Source organism: Melanostigma gelatinosum, assembly GCF_949748355.1.
Source record: "Melanostigma gelatinosum genome assembly, chromosome: 5".
Lineage (NCBI taxonomy): Eukaryota > Metazoa > Chordata > Actinopteri > Perciformes > Zoarcidae > Melanostigma > Melanostigma gelatinosum.
Window position 1 is genome coordinate 6,452,743 of NC_136638.1, and position 20,692 is coordinate 6,473,434.

The 20,692-nt window shown below is 43.9% G+C and overlaps 2 protein-coding genes across 2 annotated transcripts in view; one reads left to right on the top strand and one right to left on the bottom strand.

Moving 5' to 3' along the window:
• Window positions 1-904: 904 nt before the first annotated feature.
• Window positions 905-8,821, bottom strand: ptcd3 (pentatricopeptide repeat domain 3; the record flags this gene model as incomplete). The annotated part of the gene is made up of 23 exons (XM_079268442.1): window positions 905-1,047; window positions 1,203-1,361; window positions 1,689-1,730; window positions 1,825-1,970; window positions 2,052-2,137; window positions 2,235-2,325; window positions 2,658-2,736; window positions 2,981-3,087; window positions 3,514-3,542; window positions 3,992-4,081; window positions 4,180-4,230; window positions 4,337-4,481; window positions 5,048-5,130; window positions 5,659-5,719; window positions 5,833-5,997; window positions 6,308-6,411; window positions 6,506-6,629; window positions 6,909-7,013; window positions 7,390-7,458; window positions 7,563-7,608; window positions 7,748-7,787; window positions 8,228-8,280; window positions 8,694-8,821. 23 exons carry the CDS (start codon window positions 8,819-8,821, stop codon window positions 993-995), a joined length of 2,058 nt encoding a protein of 685 aa, XP_079124568.1. The 3' UTR covers window positions 905-992.
• Window positions 8,822-9,041: 220 nt separating this feature from the next.
• Window positions 9,042-20,692, top strand: part of polr1a (RNA polymerase I subunit A) — a 29,382-nt gene continuing 17,731 nt past the window's right edge. The window contains exons 1-19 of the mRNA XM_079268185.1: window positions 9,042-9,201; window positions 9,614-9,722; window positions 9,927-10,022; window positions 11,459-11,608; window positions 11,847-11,957; window positions 12,308-12,393; window positions 12,858-12,937; window positions 13,173-13,253; window positions 13,482-13,599; window positions 14,368-14,509; window positions 14,728-14,898; window positions 15,165-15,287; window positions 15,523-15,750; window positions 15,860-15,967; window positions 16,068-16,214; window positions 17,742-17,933; window positions 18,222-18,371; window positions 19,726-19,909; window positions 20,047-20,129. Coding sequence (XP_079124311.1) covers window positions 9,125-9,201; window positions 9,614-9,722; window positions 9,927-10,022; window positions 11,459-11,608; window positions 11,847-11,957; window positions 12,308-12,393; window positions 12,858-12,937; window positions 13,173-13,253; window positions 13,482-13,599; window positions 14,368-14,509; window positions 14,728-14,898; window positions 15,165-15,287; window positions 15,523-15,750; window positions 15,860-15,967; window positions 16,068-16,214; window positions 17,742-17,933; window positions 18,222-18,371; window positions 19,726-19,909; window positions 20,047-20,129 — 2,436 coding nt within the window. The 5' untranslated portion in view covers window positions 9,042-9,124. The remainder of the gene's footprint in view (window positions 9,202-9,613; window positions 9,723-9,926; window positions 10,023-11,458; window positions 11,609-11,846; window positions 11,958-12,307; window positions 12,394-12,857; window positions 12,938-13,172; window positions 13,254-13,481; window positions 13,600-14,367; window positions 14,510-14,727; window positions 14,899-15,164; window positions 15,288-15,522; window positions 15,751-15,859; window positions 15,968-16,067; window positions 16,215-17,741; window positions 17,934-18,221; window positions 18,372-19,725; window positions 19,910-20,046; window positions 20,130-20,692) is intronic.

A 20,692-nucleotide genomic window follows, 5' to 3' on the forward strand; every position in this document is an offset into this window, starting at 1 on the left:
TGTTGCGGTTATCAGCGTGTAGCAGCGAGTGGATTTGTTTGTGTGGTTTTAGGCAGAACAATTCCCCACACCACACCCCACACACACACACACACACTCTCTTTAGCCCATTTGCCCTTATATGGTCATACCCACAGTTCGGCTCATGATTGGTCGAACAAAAAAAACATTTTGATAGAGGCACACACGACTTGATACCAATGTTTCCTCTACATGCATTGAGTGGGATCGCTGCTAATAATGCCACTAGATGAACACAATAAACACTATTACTATGCTTCCTTATGTATTAGATTCAAGTTTGTTTCTGAATTATATTTCAAAGCAGTGTTTCTAAAGGCTGGAGTGATGTAGAAATGAAGTTGTGTGTGTCTCTCTCTCTCACACACACACACATCTGGCACCTGTCTTGTCTAGACACGCTATCCTTAAATTCCTCAGAATCTGCAAAAACACACACCCAGTGGATACCTGCACCTGCACACACCACCACCTGTTTCTCTGCATGTCTCTGCTGAGCCTGCTGGAGGTCTACGCGGATAAAACGGGACAGTGAAAATGTCCAGACCAGCATTACAGGCACAAGGAAGCGGCTTATCAGTGATTTGAGGAAGTTGGGTCAGTTATCAGCGAGAGACATTTGCCTCTGCGTCCTTCCCTCCAAACCACATCTTCATGGTCATGCATAAAAATACACATCCCTGGTGTATGGTCTCTCTCAGTCACATTCTGGTGAGCTGAAAAGAATCGTCGAATGCACACAGAGTGGGAATGAACCTGTAAAATATGACACAATGTGGTAGGACCCTGAAAAGTGACTTGAACACTCCCTGAAGGAGAAATGGCAGCCTCCAGCTGAGGACCAAAAGAAAACATTGCAAGAGGTGTAGATCTTATTTACGGGACATATATTTTTATTACACAGATATAGAAACAGAAACACACTCGTGGATTATCACATTTTTGTATCGATAGATCGGCATCATCGCGGTTCACCCACTGTTGACCGAGGGCTCTCCTGTCGCCTCCAGCTCAGATAACACGGCTCTGGATGGGACAGAAGAATAACATGAAAAGTAAATCCATACGATACATCATGTTGAGTTCAAATGCTACAAAGATGCTGAAATTATTATCAAAAAACCCTCTTTTCCCGTTATGTTTCCAGGCGTGTACAAATGTCTAGACTCTCTACTCCTCACCTTTGCTCCTCCGTCACATCAAACTGGGCCAGCGTCTGCTTTGCCAGTCTTGGTGTTGTAGACAGACAGAAGGCTGCGGACAGCTGGACCAGCTCCACTGCTCTGTCGGGAGAGCCGACGCTGCGGCACGCCGACAGGAAGTCCTCCAACAGCCCCTCTCTGGAGAAGAACACAGCGGGAACAAGCAGCCAATGATCAAACGTCATTCCTACAACTTGTTTTATCTGTTGCATCCAGAGCCCGTTACATTTCTACATGTGGTGCTTCACCGTTATATGAAAACATAATTCCATTTTTACCACCTTGTGCTGGTGACATGTTTACCGTTTGTGTTGAAAACCTCCTGTCGCCACAAGTTTGAGATGTCGGAGCCGACAAAAACTTTTCCATGATGGTAGTTTTTCAAAGTAAAATACCAGCATTATGTTCTTTGTTTAATGTGAAATGATGTCATCAATTAGAGCTCTGTGGAAGGCGGAGACTTACTCAGGAACTCTGTTCTTGGATTTGAAGAGCTGCAGCATCTCCCTGCAGACACAATGGAGGAGAAGTCTTTTAACATGATCGGGCAGTGAGGGTTAGTAGAGCGCTCTTGTGTCAGTGGATGGACCGACTCTCTCACCAGGCCTGTTGGATGTTGTTGGCTCGCAGCAGCAGGGAGGTGATGTGTGAGAGGGAGGCGTTGCTCCACTCCAGACTGAGCCTCCCTCTGTCTCCACTAAACGCAGTCTTCACGTCCAGAGCACACACGGCGAACGCCTCCTGAACCTGCGGACACACACGCAGCCGTCTGGTCACACACGACATATCCCCTTCATCGCGTTACACCGGCCCCGCCCCTTTACTGACCTCAGGACTGTGTCTGTCCCTGGCCATCAGGCTGAGCAGCTCCTCCACCAGATCGGACTTGTTGTCGTGACCCAGAGACCGGATGTCTGGAACGAGAGATTCGGAAAAACAGACACGGATGCTGTTCATTTCCACAACAAGTGGGATTGATTCCTGTAACCCTCAGGTTATCTTTAAACTCACCTTTCCATATTGTAGGCAGCAGGTCCAGGCGGCCGTCTGTGTCCAGAGCCTGCAGCAGGTCCCTCAGACCCTGAGGGTTCGGGTAGTACAACTGGAAACACAGTCAAGATGCTGTTCATTTCCATAAAGCATGATTATATTTAGTTATACGGTTAATTATCCATCTTATCCTTATTATCCTGAGGTAAGATGAGGGCAGTCTATTCATTTGTATGACAAATTAAAGGAAGTCCAAAAGTGAAGTGAGGATTTTACATTTTCTCTCATTTCACATGTTTCAACTGTTTTCCGGGACACGTGGGAACCCTGATAATGGCGTGAAGTACCAGCTGCAGCTCATACTATCCCATAATGGGTTATTGATTCTTCATATACAGCATTAGATGGTCTAGAGTGGTGCAGCTTGAACAGAGCTGTACTGACCGAGGGAATGAGCCGTCTGTACCACTTCAGCACCACGTCGATGTGCTCCAACATACACAGCAGGTTGAAGAAGCGACCACTGGACAGAAGAGAGGAGAGGTTAAAAACAGGACAGAAATGTGGAAACTCATCGACAGTATTGATAGAATCACCAGAGTCCAGGCTTCAGGCCGCTGTGAGGCTCATGAATCTACGTCCTATATCTTACATGTGGTTCATGCATTGACCAGAACCTCCCAGTTGTTTCCCGCTGTCACCCCGAGACCACATGCAGGAGGGACGGGGATGTGTTTACGGTCGATGGGAGTTGTTTTTGTACTTACTAAAAAATACTCTGCTGGTAGGAATCTCCCAGAAGCCTCCAGTTCTCCCCCTGTTCAACTAGACTCTGGACCTTATAACCCAGCTCTACATCTTTATTATCCAAACACTGTTGGGATAAAAAACAGTCAGAGGAAACCATGTAAATGTACAATGAATGGGAAGACAGGATCAGTGTATCTGCATGTTTTAAGACCAGCCTTTTAAAAAGCCTTAAAATACTCGTGACAATTTAAATGTGGTCAAAGATCAGTGTCCAAACCAGTCGACATCCAAATACAAACACAGAAATGATTGTTCTTCAGAAACAGGAGAGCAGGATTGATTGAATTGGATGTTAAGAAAATGGTGTAATTTATATTGTAACATTAACTCTGTTATCCATCTAAAGTATGAAAAGACAGACGAGCTTGATGAAAAAACAAGGCTCACAATAACCACCTGTGCACTTCAGACTCCGTCATTAAAAAAGGACTTGCACTTTGCAGAGCTCTATATGTGATGAATATTTAAACAAGTAATACAAATGACTTACTATTCTCATCGCGCTCGAGAAGAAGAGAACTAGGAAGAAAGAGAGAGAGTATTAACAGTCCACTTCTTATTTACAGACTATGGGTTTGAGTAGCGATGCACCAATTGGACTTTTTCTGTCCTGAAACCAGGACCTGAGGTGATACAGAGTGCCGATCGGATACCAGTGTTTCGTCAATAAGCTGTACGCCTCACTGCGTGGAAGTGGAATTGTTATTTATTGTGAGAACAACAAATTGTGAGCCGGCAACTTTCTTCGAAATAACAGAAATTACAATTCAACTGTAAATATTTGAAATGCTGCCACAAACAGGCCAAACCCTGAACAGGTTCCAGTATATCATGTATATATTACATGAACATAGAATTGAACTGAACAGATCTGCCTCATTGTCACCGATACCTGATCTAGCTGTTCGGTGCATCCCTCGCTTTAAATCAAATGTGTAGAATAATAACACGCATGCACAGCAACATACCATCATTGGGGTCCTGGCAGGTGAAGCTGCTTCCTGCCAGCTCTGACATCACATCCTGTAAAATGTCAGTGTTGCCCTGGCCAGAGGAGGCTGGAGAGGAAACAAAACCGCTTAATGCAAGTCAGACGACGACACCAGAGACTGTAGCAGTAGTGCGTCGGTATGATGGAGCCTCACACTCCGTTTACCTGATTTGGAAAAGACCGCCAGCACGTGGTCGAAGGAGGCCAGGCTGGGAGCTGAACACGTACAGACACAAAGTTAGTTTTCAACAGAAGACGATGGATCATCCATCGTTCTGGTGTCGTCTTACTACTGTACCCGTGTGTGTGTGTGTGTGGTCACCTATTCCCATAGCCTTCATCTCATTCAGCGTCTGCAGAGCTTGTGTTTTGCCCAGATAGCCACAGCGTCTCAGAGCTTTGAGAACACTGTTGAAGGTGAGCAGGTTGGGCTGAACTTTCTGCTGACTCATCTGGTTCAACAGCTCCTGCAGACAGAGAGACAGAGACACAGACAGACAGACAGACAGACAGACAGACAGACAGAGAGGGCCATCTTGCCACATTAGTGACTTTTCCCACCAAATATGGCTAAAAGAATTTCAAAATTTTCAATTTGCACAACAGCCTGATCAGAGTTTTGTCAAAATATTTGGAGATTGAATAAAAAACACAAGTATTTTTTAAATAAATTATATGAATAAATATATCTGAAACAATTATTTGTGATTTTTTTTAAACTAAATTATTATAAATCAATATATATAATATTTCATCACTCTAATTTACATAACAGGGCTTTACTGGCTGGTATATTTATTTATTTGTATGTTTTTATTAAAACAAAAATATATATTAAAATGATGAGTTTCTACACAATTTATTCAAATGAGTATTTATTTCATCATATTTTTTAATCAAATATTTTAGGGATCCCAAAACAAGAAATAAATGTAATTTTTAATAATTTGATAAGAAAATTTGAAAATATAAATGTTAGACTTTACAAGGAGCCCTGGTGATGCGTTGAGTGGGACAGTGAAAAGGCTCTTACAGCGATGAGGTCCCATCTCTCGTTGTATTTGTCTCGGACATCTGGAGCCGCCAACATCAGAGCGTTGAAGACGTGGACGTCACCTGGAGACAGAAGGTGAGCAGAAACTTCAGCAGGCTGTCCGTTTTAAAATGTCACTCTTTGGCACCATCGACCAACACACAAGGTTAAAAACAAACATACTGAATGCTCATTTCAACAAAGCTTCTGTTAATTAAGTTGTGGGAAGATCGAAAGACAGTGAACCAACAGGGAAGGCACCTGATGTCTAGATGTGTACTGAAGATTATTAGCATATCTGATCATATCATAAAGGGCACTGCACTAAATGACACTCAACAAAATATCACTTTCACAGATAAATCCAAATGAAACATGACGACAACACAAAACTGCCTCTTGAAATAAGAATAAAGACATTTTCAACCACAGAAATCAAAAGGATTGCAGAAGTTATTCAAATGAGCTGCAGACTACTTTGTATTTGAATTTTAAAGCAAAGAAACAAAATACAACTGCACGTGTCATCACTTGAACCGACAATTTCTACTCAAAATATTGCCATTAACGTGGTGTATACATCTAATGCGCTACTTTCTCTGGCCACTCACCGGTCACTCTGTTGTTAAGCATGTCTGTGTACATGCTGAAGGCCTTCGCATAGGCTCCATGCTGGGGAAGAGACAGACAAGACACTCAGTCTGCAGCAGATGCAGCAACAATCCCAATAAACCATGAAGAGGCCCTTCCAGTGTGCACCACACCAGCGATGAAGCTGTGCGTACCTTCACCATGCCTCTGATGAGTGCAGAGTAACAGCGCGTGTCTCTCTCTGGCAGCAGGTTGAAGATTCTCTCTGCGTTGCTGTTCTCTCTCCAGGTGAACCTCAGCAGGTCTGAAGGCCGACGGAACCTCCCTTTCCGTCTCCTCGCCTCCTCTGCTGACTCCTCCTGAAGACACAGAGACACACGAGAGTAAGCACACATACACAGTGCAGTACTACTATGACGTCTCAAGTCTCCCGCTGAATGAGGCTCATTCATTACTTTACTCGCTGCAACAAAAACCCATGTTTTCTTGATTTTTTTCTCTTGAACTGAACTGAATATTTTTGCCGTTTGGACAGTTGTTGGGACAAAACAGAAAAACACTTTCAAATGTCATGTTGGACTTGTTGAAATAATTGGCAGCTAATTGATAATGAAAATAATTGTCGGTGTCTGAGCATCCCCCTGAGGTTGGGGTCAGGGGAGGACTCACCTTGTCCTCTGCCTGCGCTCCTTCCTCCTGGACAGGGTCTCTGTCACAGTAGAGACAGATCAGATCCAACAGCTCATGGGTCGTTTCCACAGAGATCGCTGTGCCTGAAAGAATTGAAGAATTGATGTAGCAGCATCCCATAAACAGAGAAAGAGAGTGTGTGTGTGTGTGTGTGTGTGTGTGTGCTCGCTCTCTCACCAGCTTGCAGCAGTTGATCATACATGTCGACAGCGGCTGTAACTTTCCTCAAGCTGATTCGTTCCTTCAGTGCCTCCTCACTCATCTCCTCAAGTAGCAGTGACACAGTCTCTGGCATCAGACACTACACACACGCACACGCACACACACACACGCACACAATAGGAATCAAACAATATCACTAGATATTTTAATGTGTTACATCAGCATTGTTTCAAATATTAAAGTGAAACCAAAGAAGATACGTTTGCCCTGAGAGTAAAGCTACAGTTTAACTTCCAGCACTTCTTTTTGTATCCTGCTGATGTTTGATTTCAATCCCCTTAATTACTCACACCTGTGACTAGACACTATCCAGCCCTCTCTACGTGTTCCCTCGCTGGAGAAGATGTGTGTTTCTTACTGGTATATGTGGCTCAGCAAAGTCTTTGGTGAAGAACTTGGGATTGCTGTCGACAAAGTATTTGGCCGCGGATCTGCCAGACTCCTGAGAGAGAGAGTACAGCCTCTGCAGAGAGAGGGACGATGTCACATGATCAATTACTAAATAACAACCCAGGGAGCTCTCTTTACTGTGATTGTGGATACAACAGCAATCTGAGCTGCTTGCACCGATTCATTAGTTCTGCATCCTGTGTTTGACCACATCTGTGTTCTCAATGGGGGCATTAACATAAATACATAGCAGGTGTTAAAACGGTTATGACCTGAAATACAAGAAGAAGAAATGGACCGATCATTAGGAAGTAACAACGGTAGCAGAGGTCCCTTTATAGGGGAATATAAATGACAAGTGACTGATTTCAGAACAGAAAACTAAAATAAGCCAGCCGAGTAACACAAAGCCAGTGGAAAGTTTAGCGTGTCTGTTTTTGTTCACGTACAAACTCAGAGGAGGTCCTGGGAGAGAGGTACGGGTCATCCTGGAAATAGTAGGGATGTGCTGTAGGATCCTGGAAGGAGAGAAGAAGAAAATAAAACACACAGACAGACGGATACGCAAGTAAACATCCACACTGAACGATCATCAGAGAGAGGGATGCCAAGGAGCTCTCACCCTGCCGACAGTCGAAGCCAGAGCCTCCAGCACGGCCTCCTTGCTCCTGTTCAAGAAAGAAGTGACTTTAACTCACAGGTGTGTTTCTAGACATTTATGCAAGTGTAAATACTCGGCTGACTTGATTTTAAACTGCTTTTTAAAGAAGCTCTATGAGACGTCATGTTGCAGTGATGGACACGTACCATGTTTTCTTCCTGGGGATGACAAAAGCATCTGTAGATTCTGCAACGATGCAATGCTGGGATTTAACATCACTGATTTATTACAGTCAAGTATAAATACCGCCTGGCCTCTGATGTAGGTAATGGTTGATTTGGTCAAATCTAACAGGTCTCAATAAATTAATTCCTTTGAATAATCTGTCTATTTGTCAACAAACCCACTAAGACGAAAACCAACAATATGTTTGTCCATCTCTCTATACTTTCCAAATTCTTAACCCTGTCAGTTGCTCATCCTCAAGCCCTTTGGTTCCTGCTGACAATGAAAATCTTTAAAAATGGGTCATGCTTATAGTTTGTTTCCTTTTCTTTTAAGGCTAACAAGGATACATTATTTCCTAAACAGTGGGACATTGTATTTATTGGTGGTAGCATTTCTCCGTGATCATATATACATGTTCTCGATTAAATATATCATCCAAAATTATTATTCCAGATTACCTTTATTCGCTTCTGCAGCTTGTTGTCGCAGAGCTGGAGACCAACCAAAACTCCTGGAAAGAAAAAAGAAATCGTGTTGGTTCATAGATCCCCTTGTTGCAAATACTGCACTGTAAATCAAACATGCTGAGGAAGGACGTGTCCACGATAACATGTTTAAAAGGGTGTATGAGGTACAGAGAGGATGACTGGCACGCATCATTTGCCATGTTGGAAAAGCACCATGTTCTGATAACTGACAAATATAAACCGTGTCAAATTATTTAGGTATAACACAGTTTGCATGCCTAACACTCCTCACACCTGCTTAAATATAAGAAAATGAGCTGCAGTGACGTAGCTTCATAAATACATGACCTCCTGTCAAATGATGCTAGCTGCATCTGTAAGATGAATGTAGTCACTCAAATTAAAAGATAATTAAGTCGACTGAGTAACATTCTGCTTTAAAGCACAGCGGTCTTACCGATGACTCCATAACTGCTCGAAATTATTTCGCAAAAACTGTGTGTTTCTTTGAATATAATGCCCTACATGCCGTCCGGGCGCCGCCATGTTGTTACAAAGTGAAGGCTTCTGGGAGGAAGAAACCATCTGGGCAGAGAAACGGGGAGAGATGAAATATAGCACGTTGTATTTTGAAGACATAGTACATTCTATGAACACGTAACATCGAGCCAGCTTTGATTTTAATATGGAATCAGTCATTTTAAGAGGACAGTATGCCTAAAGTGTGTGTAAAAGCCTAGTCCTCTGCATTTCTGTCTCCCCTCTAATCTTACGCTTGGTCTGACGGTCCCACGTGCAGAACAGGATCAACTTTACGTCGCATGTGGTCAAACTGTACGCCATGAATTTATATCAATAACCAGCCTAAAGTGTGGCTAATTCTCCAAAATGTTATTTGAAAAAGACGTGCCATGGCGGCAACTGGAGGGCATGTCGTTTGGCATGTACTCTGCCGAAGAGATAAGGTGAGCGATAGCTTGTAAACCAGCTAACATGAGTTCAAAACAACATGCCTGCTCGTGTCAGCATGCTATCACGCTATGTTCCAGCACTCCTCTCGCTAATCACACAGATACATAGCTAGGAGTTGCTACGTCAATGTTTTAAATACTTTTTTTAAATATTAACGTTACCCCATTTTTTAATTCATACCCCTGTCTTTTTGTTGTTTATTCAGATTTTAGGCTACATTGGTTCAGCCCTGTAGGCGCCTATCAAGATGACACTTAACCACTGAAATACTGATAACACCCATATGATAAAGCTACCAGTTATCCCCTGATATCATAGAATAGCCCAAAAGTTGCTGAGAATCCTGTATAATTGTGGAAGCAGTTACATGGTTCTCATAAAGCATTCTTCTCATCTCCTGTGCAGGAAGCTGAGTGTGAAAGTGATCACTAACTTCAGGCTCCTCGATGGTGTTGGGAACGTGGCCCCGAACAGCCTGTACGATCTGGCCCTCGGACCAGCAGACAACAAAGAGGTACGTCTCCACTGAAAATCACATACCATACATCCTGTGTGTTGCAGATACGGTGATGATAGAGCTGCATGCTATAGATCCGCCTGTTCCTGACTTGTCGTTGTACCTGTGTGTGTAAAGTTTAAGATTGAGAGCCCTAACTTTCGCGGAGCACTTAAAATTATACATATTTTTCATGTTGCTCTCTGATATTGTTTTTGCCAGGTGTGTTCAACCTGCTGTCAGGACTTCAACAACTGTCCAGGACACCTGGGACATGTAGAGCTACCTCTACCTGTGTACAACCCGCTGTTCTTTGACGTAAGCATGGCCACAGATGCACACACATGTTTATGACTCAATAATACAGGGTGTGATACCGGTATTGATGGACCAGCCTGAGGGGTTAACGTACGATATGACATACTATATGAATACGCTTTTTGGTATTTATTACCACTGGTAACCACTGTCTAATGTTCTAATTAGTGGTGTCACGGATCGATCCGTGATCCGTTCGGATCACCCCTCACGGTTCGGATCACTCCTGAACCGCGGATCAATCGAGTATTTTTATTTCTTTTTTACAGTGTAATCATCATAGTGTGTAAAGTTCTACTGTTGCTGTTCCTTTTCAAGTAACAAGTCCCCGAATATCAATGCAGAGTGTCAGTGAACAGATATAAAGCAGTAGTGTGTTCACGTGAACGGAGCAGGTTAGAAGCATTTAACGGTGGCGTCATGGCGAGCGGAGGAACGTCAGAAGCCGCGGCGTCATTTAAGTCGCAAGTTTGGGAACATTTTGTCTTCCCTGTAACGTACAATGACGGATGAGGGTGGTGGACAAAGCGTTACGGTATGTAGGCGTTATTTAAAGAGAGAGACACGCGACAACGGCAAAACATCGGGCATGTCAGCGACGGGGACACTCCGGTGTAGAAAATCTGGTTAAAATGCTTGAGCCACGCTACGAAATCCACTCACGCACCCACTTCAGTGTGAAGCTGTTCCAGACCGCTATGAGGAGTGATTCTTAGTCCGGTGCTGTAGACACGCCCCCTCTGAGAGAGTCACACAGACACGCACACACACACACACCTGGTTCAGGTGCTGACAGAAGCATCAGAGTGAAGCTAGACAGGCCCAATCATATTCCAGTCACCACAGAAAGGTCGACCCTCTCCCCAGACAATGGAGATATTCTCATCTTTTTGAAAATAATGTCACAGTAATGGTAAACATTATTGTGTATTTGAATGACATAACCGGACAGGAAGTAAACACAGACCCAAGTTGTTGCTGAGCAGTTCAGTTCAGTGTAAACAGTGGAAGCTAGCTCACTGGCTGTTTCTTTCTTTCAATATTGATGAAAGGACGAGGATATCAACATACCTCATGTTGCACTTAAACTTAACAGAATTCTTGAATGTATTATTTTTATTTATTTATTTCATTTTGTTTCAAATTGGACATCTTCAATATTTTTGTTTTCATGTAAGACTATAGCCCAAAGTTCTTTGCTTTAAGTGTTCTTGAAGTTCTTTAATTAATCAATGGAAAGCAAAGTTATATTTGTCTCCTCCCCTTTTCTTTGTTGATCCGAAAAATGATCCGAACCGTGACTCCTGAACCGTGATCCGAACCGAACCGTGAGGTTTGTGATCCGTGACACCCCTAGTTTTAATCCTCCTGCCTTTGTAAAAGTTTCTAATATTTTGTATGCTTTTCTCTCACCTCCTCCTACTCTCCTGCATCAGAAACTCTACCTGTTTATTCGTGGTTCCTGTCTTTCGTGTCACATGTTAATGTGTCCCAGAGCTGCCATCCACCTGCTGCTGAACCAGCTGAGGTTATTGGGCCATGGGGCCATGCAGGAGGTCTACCAAATAGATCACGTTCTCCACCAGGTGGGTGTAGAACTTTCTTTGGAGACTAGTCAGGGCAGACTAAAGCACACGTTATCCCCAAAAATACATCAACTATTATTCATCATTGCAATACTTATCCATTGATGTGGAGGAGGGGATTTTAATGTTGTTATTTTTGTGTGTTGTGTTGGATAGCATTTCTTATTTACTGTGGATGTGTTAGTCTAGATCTCCGTTTATACTTTACCTACTCATTTGTGTGAATTGTGTGTGTTAGCACCTGGAAGAGAATCCCCAAGCCAGTGGAGATGAGATCCAGCTGGTGCTGAAGCAGTTTACAGACACGATAGTTGGAGTGAACGCCGAGGGTTCAGAAAACACCAAACCGGTGAGTACACACTCACACATTCAGTTAACAAACAACATTATAAGAGGTACATAATATGAATAAATACGTAGATAACAAAATCATATTACATAAAACAGACTTGTGTATATGTGTATATATATATACTTTAAGTGCAAGAAAGTTAATCTTATTTAAAAGTGACAGATATTGTCCAGAAACCCTCCCAGGTATTGCATTTAGCTCAAACAAACCTGCTAACCTTTAAATCACTTAGTAAAATGACTAAGTGAGCATCTCACACAGTGTAGTGTGTGCAACCGTAAGCGTACTGTTGCACACCATGCAGTCCTCATGGAGGCACACTGTCCTAATTCTTGTCTTTTTGTCAGATCAAGCACCTTGTTGAAAAGAAGAACAGTTTGATCAAGGACTTCTGGAGGATCCACATGAAATCTAGGAAGTGCCCTTACTGCAGGTAACTTGATAAAAGTAGTGTCGCATTGAGCCTGGTTCTCCTTTAATGTTGAGCTATAATACTCTCTATACTTGCAGACGTGTATATACTCTACTGTGTACCAGCTGTTATGGTCTGTGGGTTGTACAATGAAATGGCACACTGAGGACTAATCTCCCACTGGCCACCAGAAGTATATGACCACAGTGAAATACACAGGAGGAAGTGTCCACTGCTGTCCACTATATTTGTGTTGTAGTATGCTTATAATGAAGTCAACCTTACTGATGTGTAAATGGGTAAATTTGCTTAACAAGAGGCTGAAAATATAGGTTGCTTGATGTTTTGCATAGATTATTGTGAAATTCCTAATCGTGCGCGTGTGTGTGTGTGTGTGTGTGTGTGTGTGTGTGTGTGTGTGTGTGTGTGTGTGTGTGTGTGTGTGTGTGTGTGTGTGTGTGTGTGTGTGTGTGTGTGTGTGTTAGGAGCGGCAGGGTTACAGTGCGCCGTGAACACAACAGTAAGCTGATTGTGACAATGCCATCAGGAGTGAAGCCCACTGATGGTTAGTGATAATTTAAAGAAAGAAATAGCTCGTATAGCACATGTGCACATGCTGTCCATTATTGTGCCAACAGTTATGCAGGCTGGAGGAGACTGAGACTCAACGTATTGTTGACGTCTGAGTGCCGGAGTGGGAAAGAGACCACCAACATGGCACCCATTGTAAGCCCAGCCTATACACGCACACACAGACAGTAAATAGATGTCAACTGGGTTTTGTTTCTGTCTTCCCGTAGACAAACTGATGGCTGGAAAGAGAGTCTACCTGACGGCTAGCACTGCTAGAGAGCACATCAACAAACTGTGGGGGAAAGAAGGTAGGCCCAAACAAAATGAACCTGGTTAAAGGGCCAGTTTAGATCATGTAGACACATTTGAATGGGAGTATTTGAAGTGTGCCAAGTTACTTGAATGGTATTTGATTTGAAAAGAAGCATATGAAGAAAGTGCCATATTGTTTAATGTCAGAGTTGGAAAGAAGGCCACAACTTCAATCGCTTTTGTCTGTTAGAAGGAATCATTCTTATCTCCTTTCTTTGTTCCAGGCTTCTTCTTGAAGTGTCTGTTCGCTGGGCTGGAGGAGGGGACGATGTCGAAGGAGGGAGAGGAAGGTTTCTATCCAGACCTCTTCTTCCTGGAGATGATGGTGGTCCCACCGTGCAGGTACAGTGTGACGCAACCATAGAAATGAAGTAGAAGTACAAGCAACGTATCAGGATGGTCAGAGCGGCGGCCATTGTTTTGACTGTTGTAGCGGGCTAACTTCCCAATAAAGGAAACAGACTTACAGCAAGTAGCAGACTCACTGACGTAAAGTTTTGTAGTAACGATTTAAACAAGCACAAGGCTCATTTACTGCAACCAGTGTAGCACTAGTATTGTGGAATCAGCAAACCAGCTAGCTAGCTAGCTAACTAGCGGAAATCTGGCTAGCTAGCGGCAGTGTTGGATCTAACGGTCCTTCCTCCTCTCTCCGGGGGAGGATAAGCTACATAGCTAAGCTAACGAGCCACAACACTTTCCGGCCCCGCTAACGTGTCGTCACCATAATGACTAACAGCAGACGCCATTTTCTTTCCTTCAGTTAAATGTCCTTTCTACTGCTATTCAATGTCTATGGACCGAACCATCTCACACACCGTGCATTGAGCCACTGGCAGTATAAAAGTGCACAAACATTAGTCGTGACCTCCTGAACAACCGCTACAACACTATCACGTTTGACGAGAAGTTCTCAGGCAGAATAGAATCAAAAGGAGCGTGTTCAAACTGTCTGTTCACAATCAGGTTACAATCTGTTTAACATAGGATTACAGTGTCGTAGTGGACGTATTGATATTGTGTCATCATAAAGCCTAATCTCAACAGTATTGATGTTAGCAGAGGTAGTGTAACCATACTGCTTTGTCACACCCCTCCTCTTCCTGTCAGGTATCGTCCAATTAATCGACTGGGCGACCAGATGTTTACAAACGGTCAGACGGTCAACATGCAGGCCGTCATGAAGGACTGTGGAGTCATAAGGAAACTTCTGGCTCTCATAGCAGGGGAGAAAACTGTGCAGGAGGAGGAGGTAAGAGGAAGTGTGTGTGTGTCTGAGATGTTGCAGTGTTGCCCTCGGTCCTCACAGTTGTTCTTCTTACCTTTTTTTAAAATTCATGTTTGTGTATAATAAGGCACAGCTGCAAAGATCTTGATTTTATTTAATTTTTTTGTGCTACAGTCAACCAAACGGGGTTGTCAGCAACATGTCAACAACATGTCAACCTGTCCCCTCTTGTCCCTTCTCAGGCTCCTGAACAGACGGACCAGACGGACCAGACATTTTTGATAAATATCCCCGGAGTGACTGTAATGGATAAACTCTACAACACCTGGGTGCGACTACAGACCCACATCAACATCGTCTTTGACAGCGACATGGACAAATTGGTGATGGAGAAATACCCTGGAATCAGACAGGTATCGGACACACAACCAGCACTGTGCATCACGACCCGTTTTAATGTGAGATCACTATGTTTTTCCAGCTGCTTCTTCCCCATCCTATCAACAAATAACCACAGCGATCTGATGTAATAACACTCCAACAAACTAAACAAATCATAACCTGGTCCAACAATCGGTTACATGAAACCGTTTAGCAGCATGTAGCAATGTAACAAGCCTTGTTTGCCAAAAGAAGACGAACAAAGCCAGTTTCTGAATTGTCTCTGCTCCTCTGCCAGATCTTGGAGAAGAAGGACGGATTGTTCCGCAAACACATGATGGGGAAACGAGTGGACTACGCTGCACGATCTGTCATCTGTCCAGACATGTACATCGAGACCAACGAGATCGGCCTACCTATGGTACGTCTTGACTCCGTTTCTGATCATTTCAAAAAGAGTGCCAGGAGTAGAACGGACATTGTATCGTCGCCATTGCGACCATTATAGGAGGCTAACGTTTATATGAACTAAACTGACTTACGGCAAGTGGCGGACTCGAAAAGGTGAGAGTCAATGAGACAATTGAGCAAATTATGTGCGACGAGGTCATCTGCCGGATTGAATGGAGCTCTCCGTCTCGCCCATCCTTGTGCAGGTGTTTGCCACCAAGCTGACCTACCCGCAGCCCGTCACCCCGTGGAACGTGAAGGAGCTTCGTCAGGCCGTCCTCAACGGACCCGACGTCCACCCCGGTGCGTCCATGGTGATAAACGAGGACGGTAGGGAAACCATCCTGTCGCCCACCAGCCTTGCACAGAGAGAAGCCGTTGCCAAACAACTGCTGACGCCCTGCCCCGGTCCACATAAGATGCCCATGAAGATAGTAAGTCCCATACTGTGATGTGTAATGGTTGTAGTGCACAGACACGAAGCCTTGTGTACCCTCCAGTGAGAGTTGACCGTACATTGTCGGTGTCCTTCTGTCTGTCCAGGTGAAGCGTCATATAAAGAACGGAGATGTTTTGTTACTCAACAGACAGCCAACTCTGCACAGACCCTCCATACAAGCCCACTGTGCACGCATCTTACCAGGAGAGAAGGTACCATCTGTTCGGTCCAGGCTCATTCCTTCTGTTGTGTGTTAGAAATCAACATATGATGTATAACAAATTGCTGTTTTGTCTTCATTTGATGCTGCAGGTGCTGAGGCTCCACTATGCCAACTGCAAGGCGTACAACGCTGACTTTGATGGAGATGAGATGAACGCGCACTTCCCTCAAAGTGAGCTGGGCAGAGCAGAGGCCTACACGTTAGTCAGCACTGACCAGCAGTACCTCGTCCCCAAGGTTGGTATATAGACGCGGTACCAATAGTTGTCAATCTAAAGTTTTACATTTTTAATCTGTGCTGTTTTAACTCATTATTTCATCAGGCTTATAATTGAGTGTTTCGATATTGCAATAGCTAAATGGTCTGTCTAGTTCCATTCGACCGGAGTACTGTTTCAGACAGCAGGGTTACACTGTCTGGATAACTAAGCTGAGTACAGGTGGAACTTCCTAAAATCACAAACATGTGCTGTTCTCTGTTTTTCTCAGTGCCGCTATCGAAATGACTTAGTGATACTGCTATGTGGCACATTAATTTACATTACATAGCCAGTAATTAGTGTCGGCTAATTGTTGCATGCAAATTAACCTTTTTCTTCTTCAGTTGACCCTTCGCTAAGTCCTGCCCCTCAAACGTAGGATGGCCAATCGTTGCGTAGCATCAACCAGGGTCCGACAACTATCCAGCTGTGCTCTGTAGATTCATCTGTCATTTGAGACCATCCTAGTTCTCATCCTGGTTTGGTGGATTTAGAGCTAGTCACGGTTAAACGTTATGTAACACTGATACTCGTGTCCAGAGAGGTTGGAAGGAGAAATCTGTTTCTGAAACGTTACATTCGAAAAGGCCAGACTAAACAGACCCCGACTGAACAACCCCAGAGTTTTGGGTTTACTGTATCGGGTTATTTCTACAAAGGTGCCATGACACAAACTGTCTGTCTTGATAATAGACTTATGTTCGTACTACCCAAACGCAGCCGTGTCAAATTCAGTGCTTCCTCCTCCGTGGATGCCACTGGCCAAAATGGCTGCTACAGTGAAGGTGTAGTTCATGGGCCCCATGGTGCTCCATCATGGCCTCTGGGGATAAATATGTACTACACACACACACACACACGCATGTAATCAAATGAACTGAACCGGTGAAGAGTGTCTACAAAACCATACACACAACTGAAGCTGATATTGTCTGTTAAGTCTCGCGTGAGAGTTAGTCCTCATCCACGTTGTCGAACACGTACTCCCACACAACAAACTATTTCCTGGACTCCTCTTTTTTTAACTCTCTCACGTTTCCTATGTTGTCTTATGGCAACAAGTCACCACGAGATTTTAGAATGAGACTTCTCCTTGAGCGATACGTGGTTCGACCGGTAACAAACTGATCAGATCAAATAAAAGGTTAAAGGATTCTCTGTAGTGTCCGTTCTGTAATGTTGACAGACTCTTAATAATAACTGAAGACCATCTTGTGTCAGGATCACACCGTTCACGCACCAAATTACCGGGGTGTTTCCTTGCTCAGGCCACGCCCATCTTCGAACTTGACCTTCATTATGATGTCAACACCACACCTGTAATGTTTCATGACTGCATCTTGCACGGTTGTGACGTTATCTATGAAGACGGTGCCGGCGTAGCTGTCACTGGGCAAAATCAGACGTGATTGTGCTCCGTAGCAGGCAGCTGTTCGTGGCCGACACATTCCTAACAGCGCACACAGGTCAGCGCTCATGTTTCTCTCTCGCTCTCTCTCTTTAGGATGGTAAACCTCTCGCGGGTCTGATCCAGGACCACATGGTGTCCGGTACGAGGATGACGATACGAGGCTGTTTCTTCACCCGAGTCCAGTACATAGAGTTGGTGTACAGAGGACTCACTGACAAACCAGGCAGAGTTACACTGCTGCCGCCGGCCATACTCAAACCACAGCAACTCTGGACAGGAAAGCAGGTAATGTAACTTTTGACTGGGCTTGAGGTTGTCGTTCAACGCGATAATGCCACGATGATAATCCCAACATGTCTACGATAACAGAGCGATACTCAATTCTGCTTGTTGTAGCAAAAAAGTAACCTCCTGCGAGCGAGCACACGTCTGATTTTGTGTTTATGTGGAAGAGAGAAGTGAAATATCAATGTGACTGTACTAGAAAACTATGAGTGTGTCCATAATGTACATGACTGTAACGCCTCTGCGAACTCATTTACCATTGTGTCATTGATGTGGTGATTGTTGCAGGTGGTGTCGACGCTCCTGCTGAATGTAATCCCACAGAATGCTGTGCCTCTCAACCTGAATGGCAAATCCAAAATCCCCAGCAAAGCTTGGATCCAAGTCCCACCACGAGCTGCTCCAGGATACAACCCTGACAGCATGTGTGACTCACAGGTACACTCACACACACAAGACATGTGCCAAACATAGACTGTCTATAGAGATGGACGCCGCATCTCCAGAGTGAGTTAAAGCATTGTCTCCAGGCTGGGCGATGATTCAATATCATTTGTTGTCTTTTCGTGGAATCATATCATAATTAAATCATGTATCCAGATATCATGACACACCATTACATTGTCTAAATTGATATTAACAAACGCATGACTCAAGTTTCTCAGAAAATCTAATTATTTTACCCACATGTTTTTGATCAAATCAGAAAATACTCAATAGTTTTAAGTATTTCAACATCGACAATTTCTGAGATGATCAGAAAACCTGCTATAATGTGATATATGTTGTGGACATGAAATTACCTGTAGCATGACGTATGGCGTTGAGTCTTTGTGAGAGATTTTGTGTAATTCAAACCAATGAACATAGGGAAGACATAAAAGGCACTAATCCACACAAAGTAAGTATTTAGAATACAACGCAGCCGTGTCAAATTCAGTGCTTCCTCCTCCGTGGATGCCACTGGCCAAAATAGCTGCTACAGTGAAGGTGTAGTTCATGGGCCCCATGGTGCTCCATCATGGCCTCTGGGGATAAATATGTACTACACACACACACTTCCTCCTGCAGTACTTTAATGAATACAAAACATCTTTACCTGGTCCATCCTGGTCCATCTTGCGCTGGTGACATATTTCGGATGCCAATTGCCAGCCCGGCCTCAGCCTGTTCGTGTGAGAGCGACCGAGCTGCTGCACTTAACTGATGTGAGCACCGTGGTAACTGTTTGGCCAGAGAGACACTTAGCTGTAATATCTCTATTAAAACATTCATGATCAAATTGCCACATGTTGCAACAGGTTCTAAAGATAGAAGCCTGCAGATCACAGTGTAAAAATGACCACGTCCCCATAGATCCCCTGGTTTTTACGTAGAAACGTAACGTTTTAGAAAAGTTCCTCTCCTTCCAACCTCTCCGGGTAGCGAGTATCACAGTTACACAACGTTTAGCCATGACTAGCTCCAAATCCACAAAACCAGCCTGAAAATTAAGAAAATCTGAAAAATCCGACTGCACCAGAGTCTAAAAGCAGAGTCGGATAGTTTTGGGACTCTTGTCAGAGCTGGCCGATGCTACGCTATGATTGGCCAGTCTGTGTTCGAGGGGCGGGACTTAGCGAAGGGCCATTTCCCGAGTCTCCCGCTCTGTGACTACCTTACTCGGAGCTGCCGTCACTCGCACCTGTCAATCATGATGCCACACTCCCTATTCGTGGCATCAAATAATGAATTAACACCAAACGTAACGTAAACAATGAAATGTATTTACCCCTCTTTCGCCATTTCCCAGGTGGTGATTCGTCAGGGCGAGCTGTTGGTGGGGGTTCTGGACAAAGCCCACTACGGCTCGTCAGCCTACGGCCTGGTCCACTGCTGCTACGAGCTGTACGGAGGGCAGACCAGCGGCAAGCTGCTCAGCTGTCTGGCTCGACTCTTCACTGCTTACCTGCAGCTGTACAGAGGCTTCACTTTGGGTGAGAGCCCAGATACAGTTCATGTACATGCCAAGCCATTTGTTGCTCTCCTGACGGACGTATTCTAGACGGCATTACTGGTTTAAGTCTGTCACTTTTTCTGTACGATTACTCAACTTTTGTGTGCTTGTGTCTAGGTGTGGAAGACATCCTGGTGAAACCAGCCGCCAACAGGAAGAGGAAAAAAATCATTGCAGAATCTCTGCAGATTGGCACCAGAGTGAGTAAAAGCATCAGATTTGTTTCCATCATCTCCAGGCTGGGGGTGACAATTCAATATCATTTATATCGTCTTTTAGTGGAATCGTATCATAATTAAATCATGTATCCAGATATGATAAACATTACGTTCCACATTGATATTAACAAACACGTGAGTCATGAAAGTCAAATTATTCTGCCCACATGTTTTTGATAAAATCAGAAAATGCTCAATAGTTTTAAGTATTTCAGGAACGATTTTGTGTTATTCAAACCAAATGTCATATATATATTATAATGACATAAAAGGCACTACTCCACCGAGTGAGTATTTAGAATACAAAACGCAGCTTTGTCAAATTCAGTGCTTCCTCTGTGGATGCCACTGGCCAAAATGGCTGCTACAGTGAAGGTGTAGTTCATGGGCCCCATGGTGCTCCATCATGGCCTCTGGGGATAAATATGTACTACACACATGCAGTAAAATAAACCGAGTGCCTATTAATCTGTTGAGTTGAACTTTCTGCTGGGTTTGTCTAATTGTACATATTGTGGCTTCAAATGCAACCATAAACTTGCAGC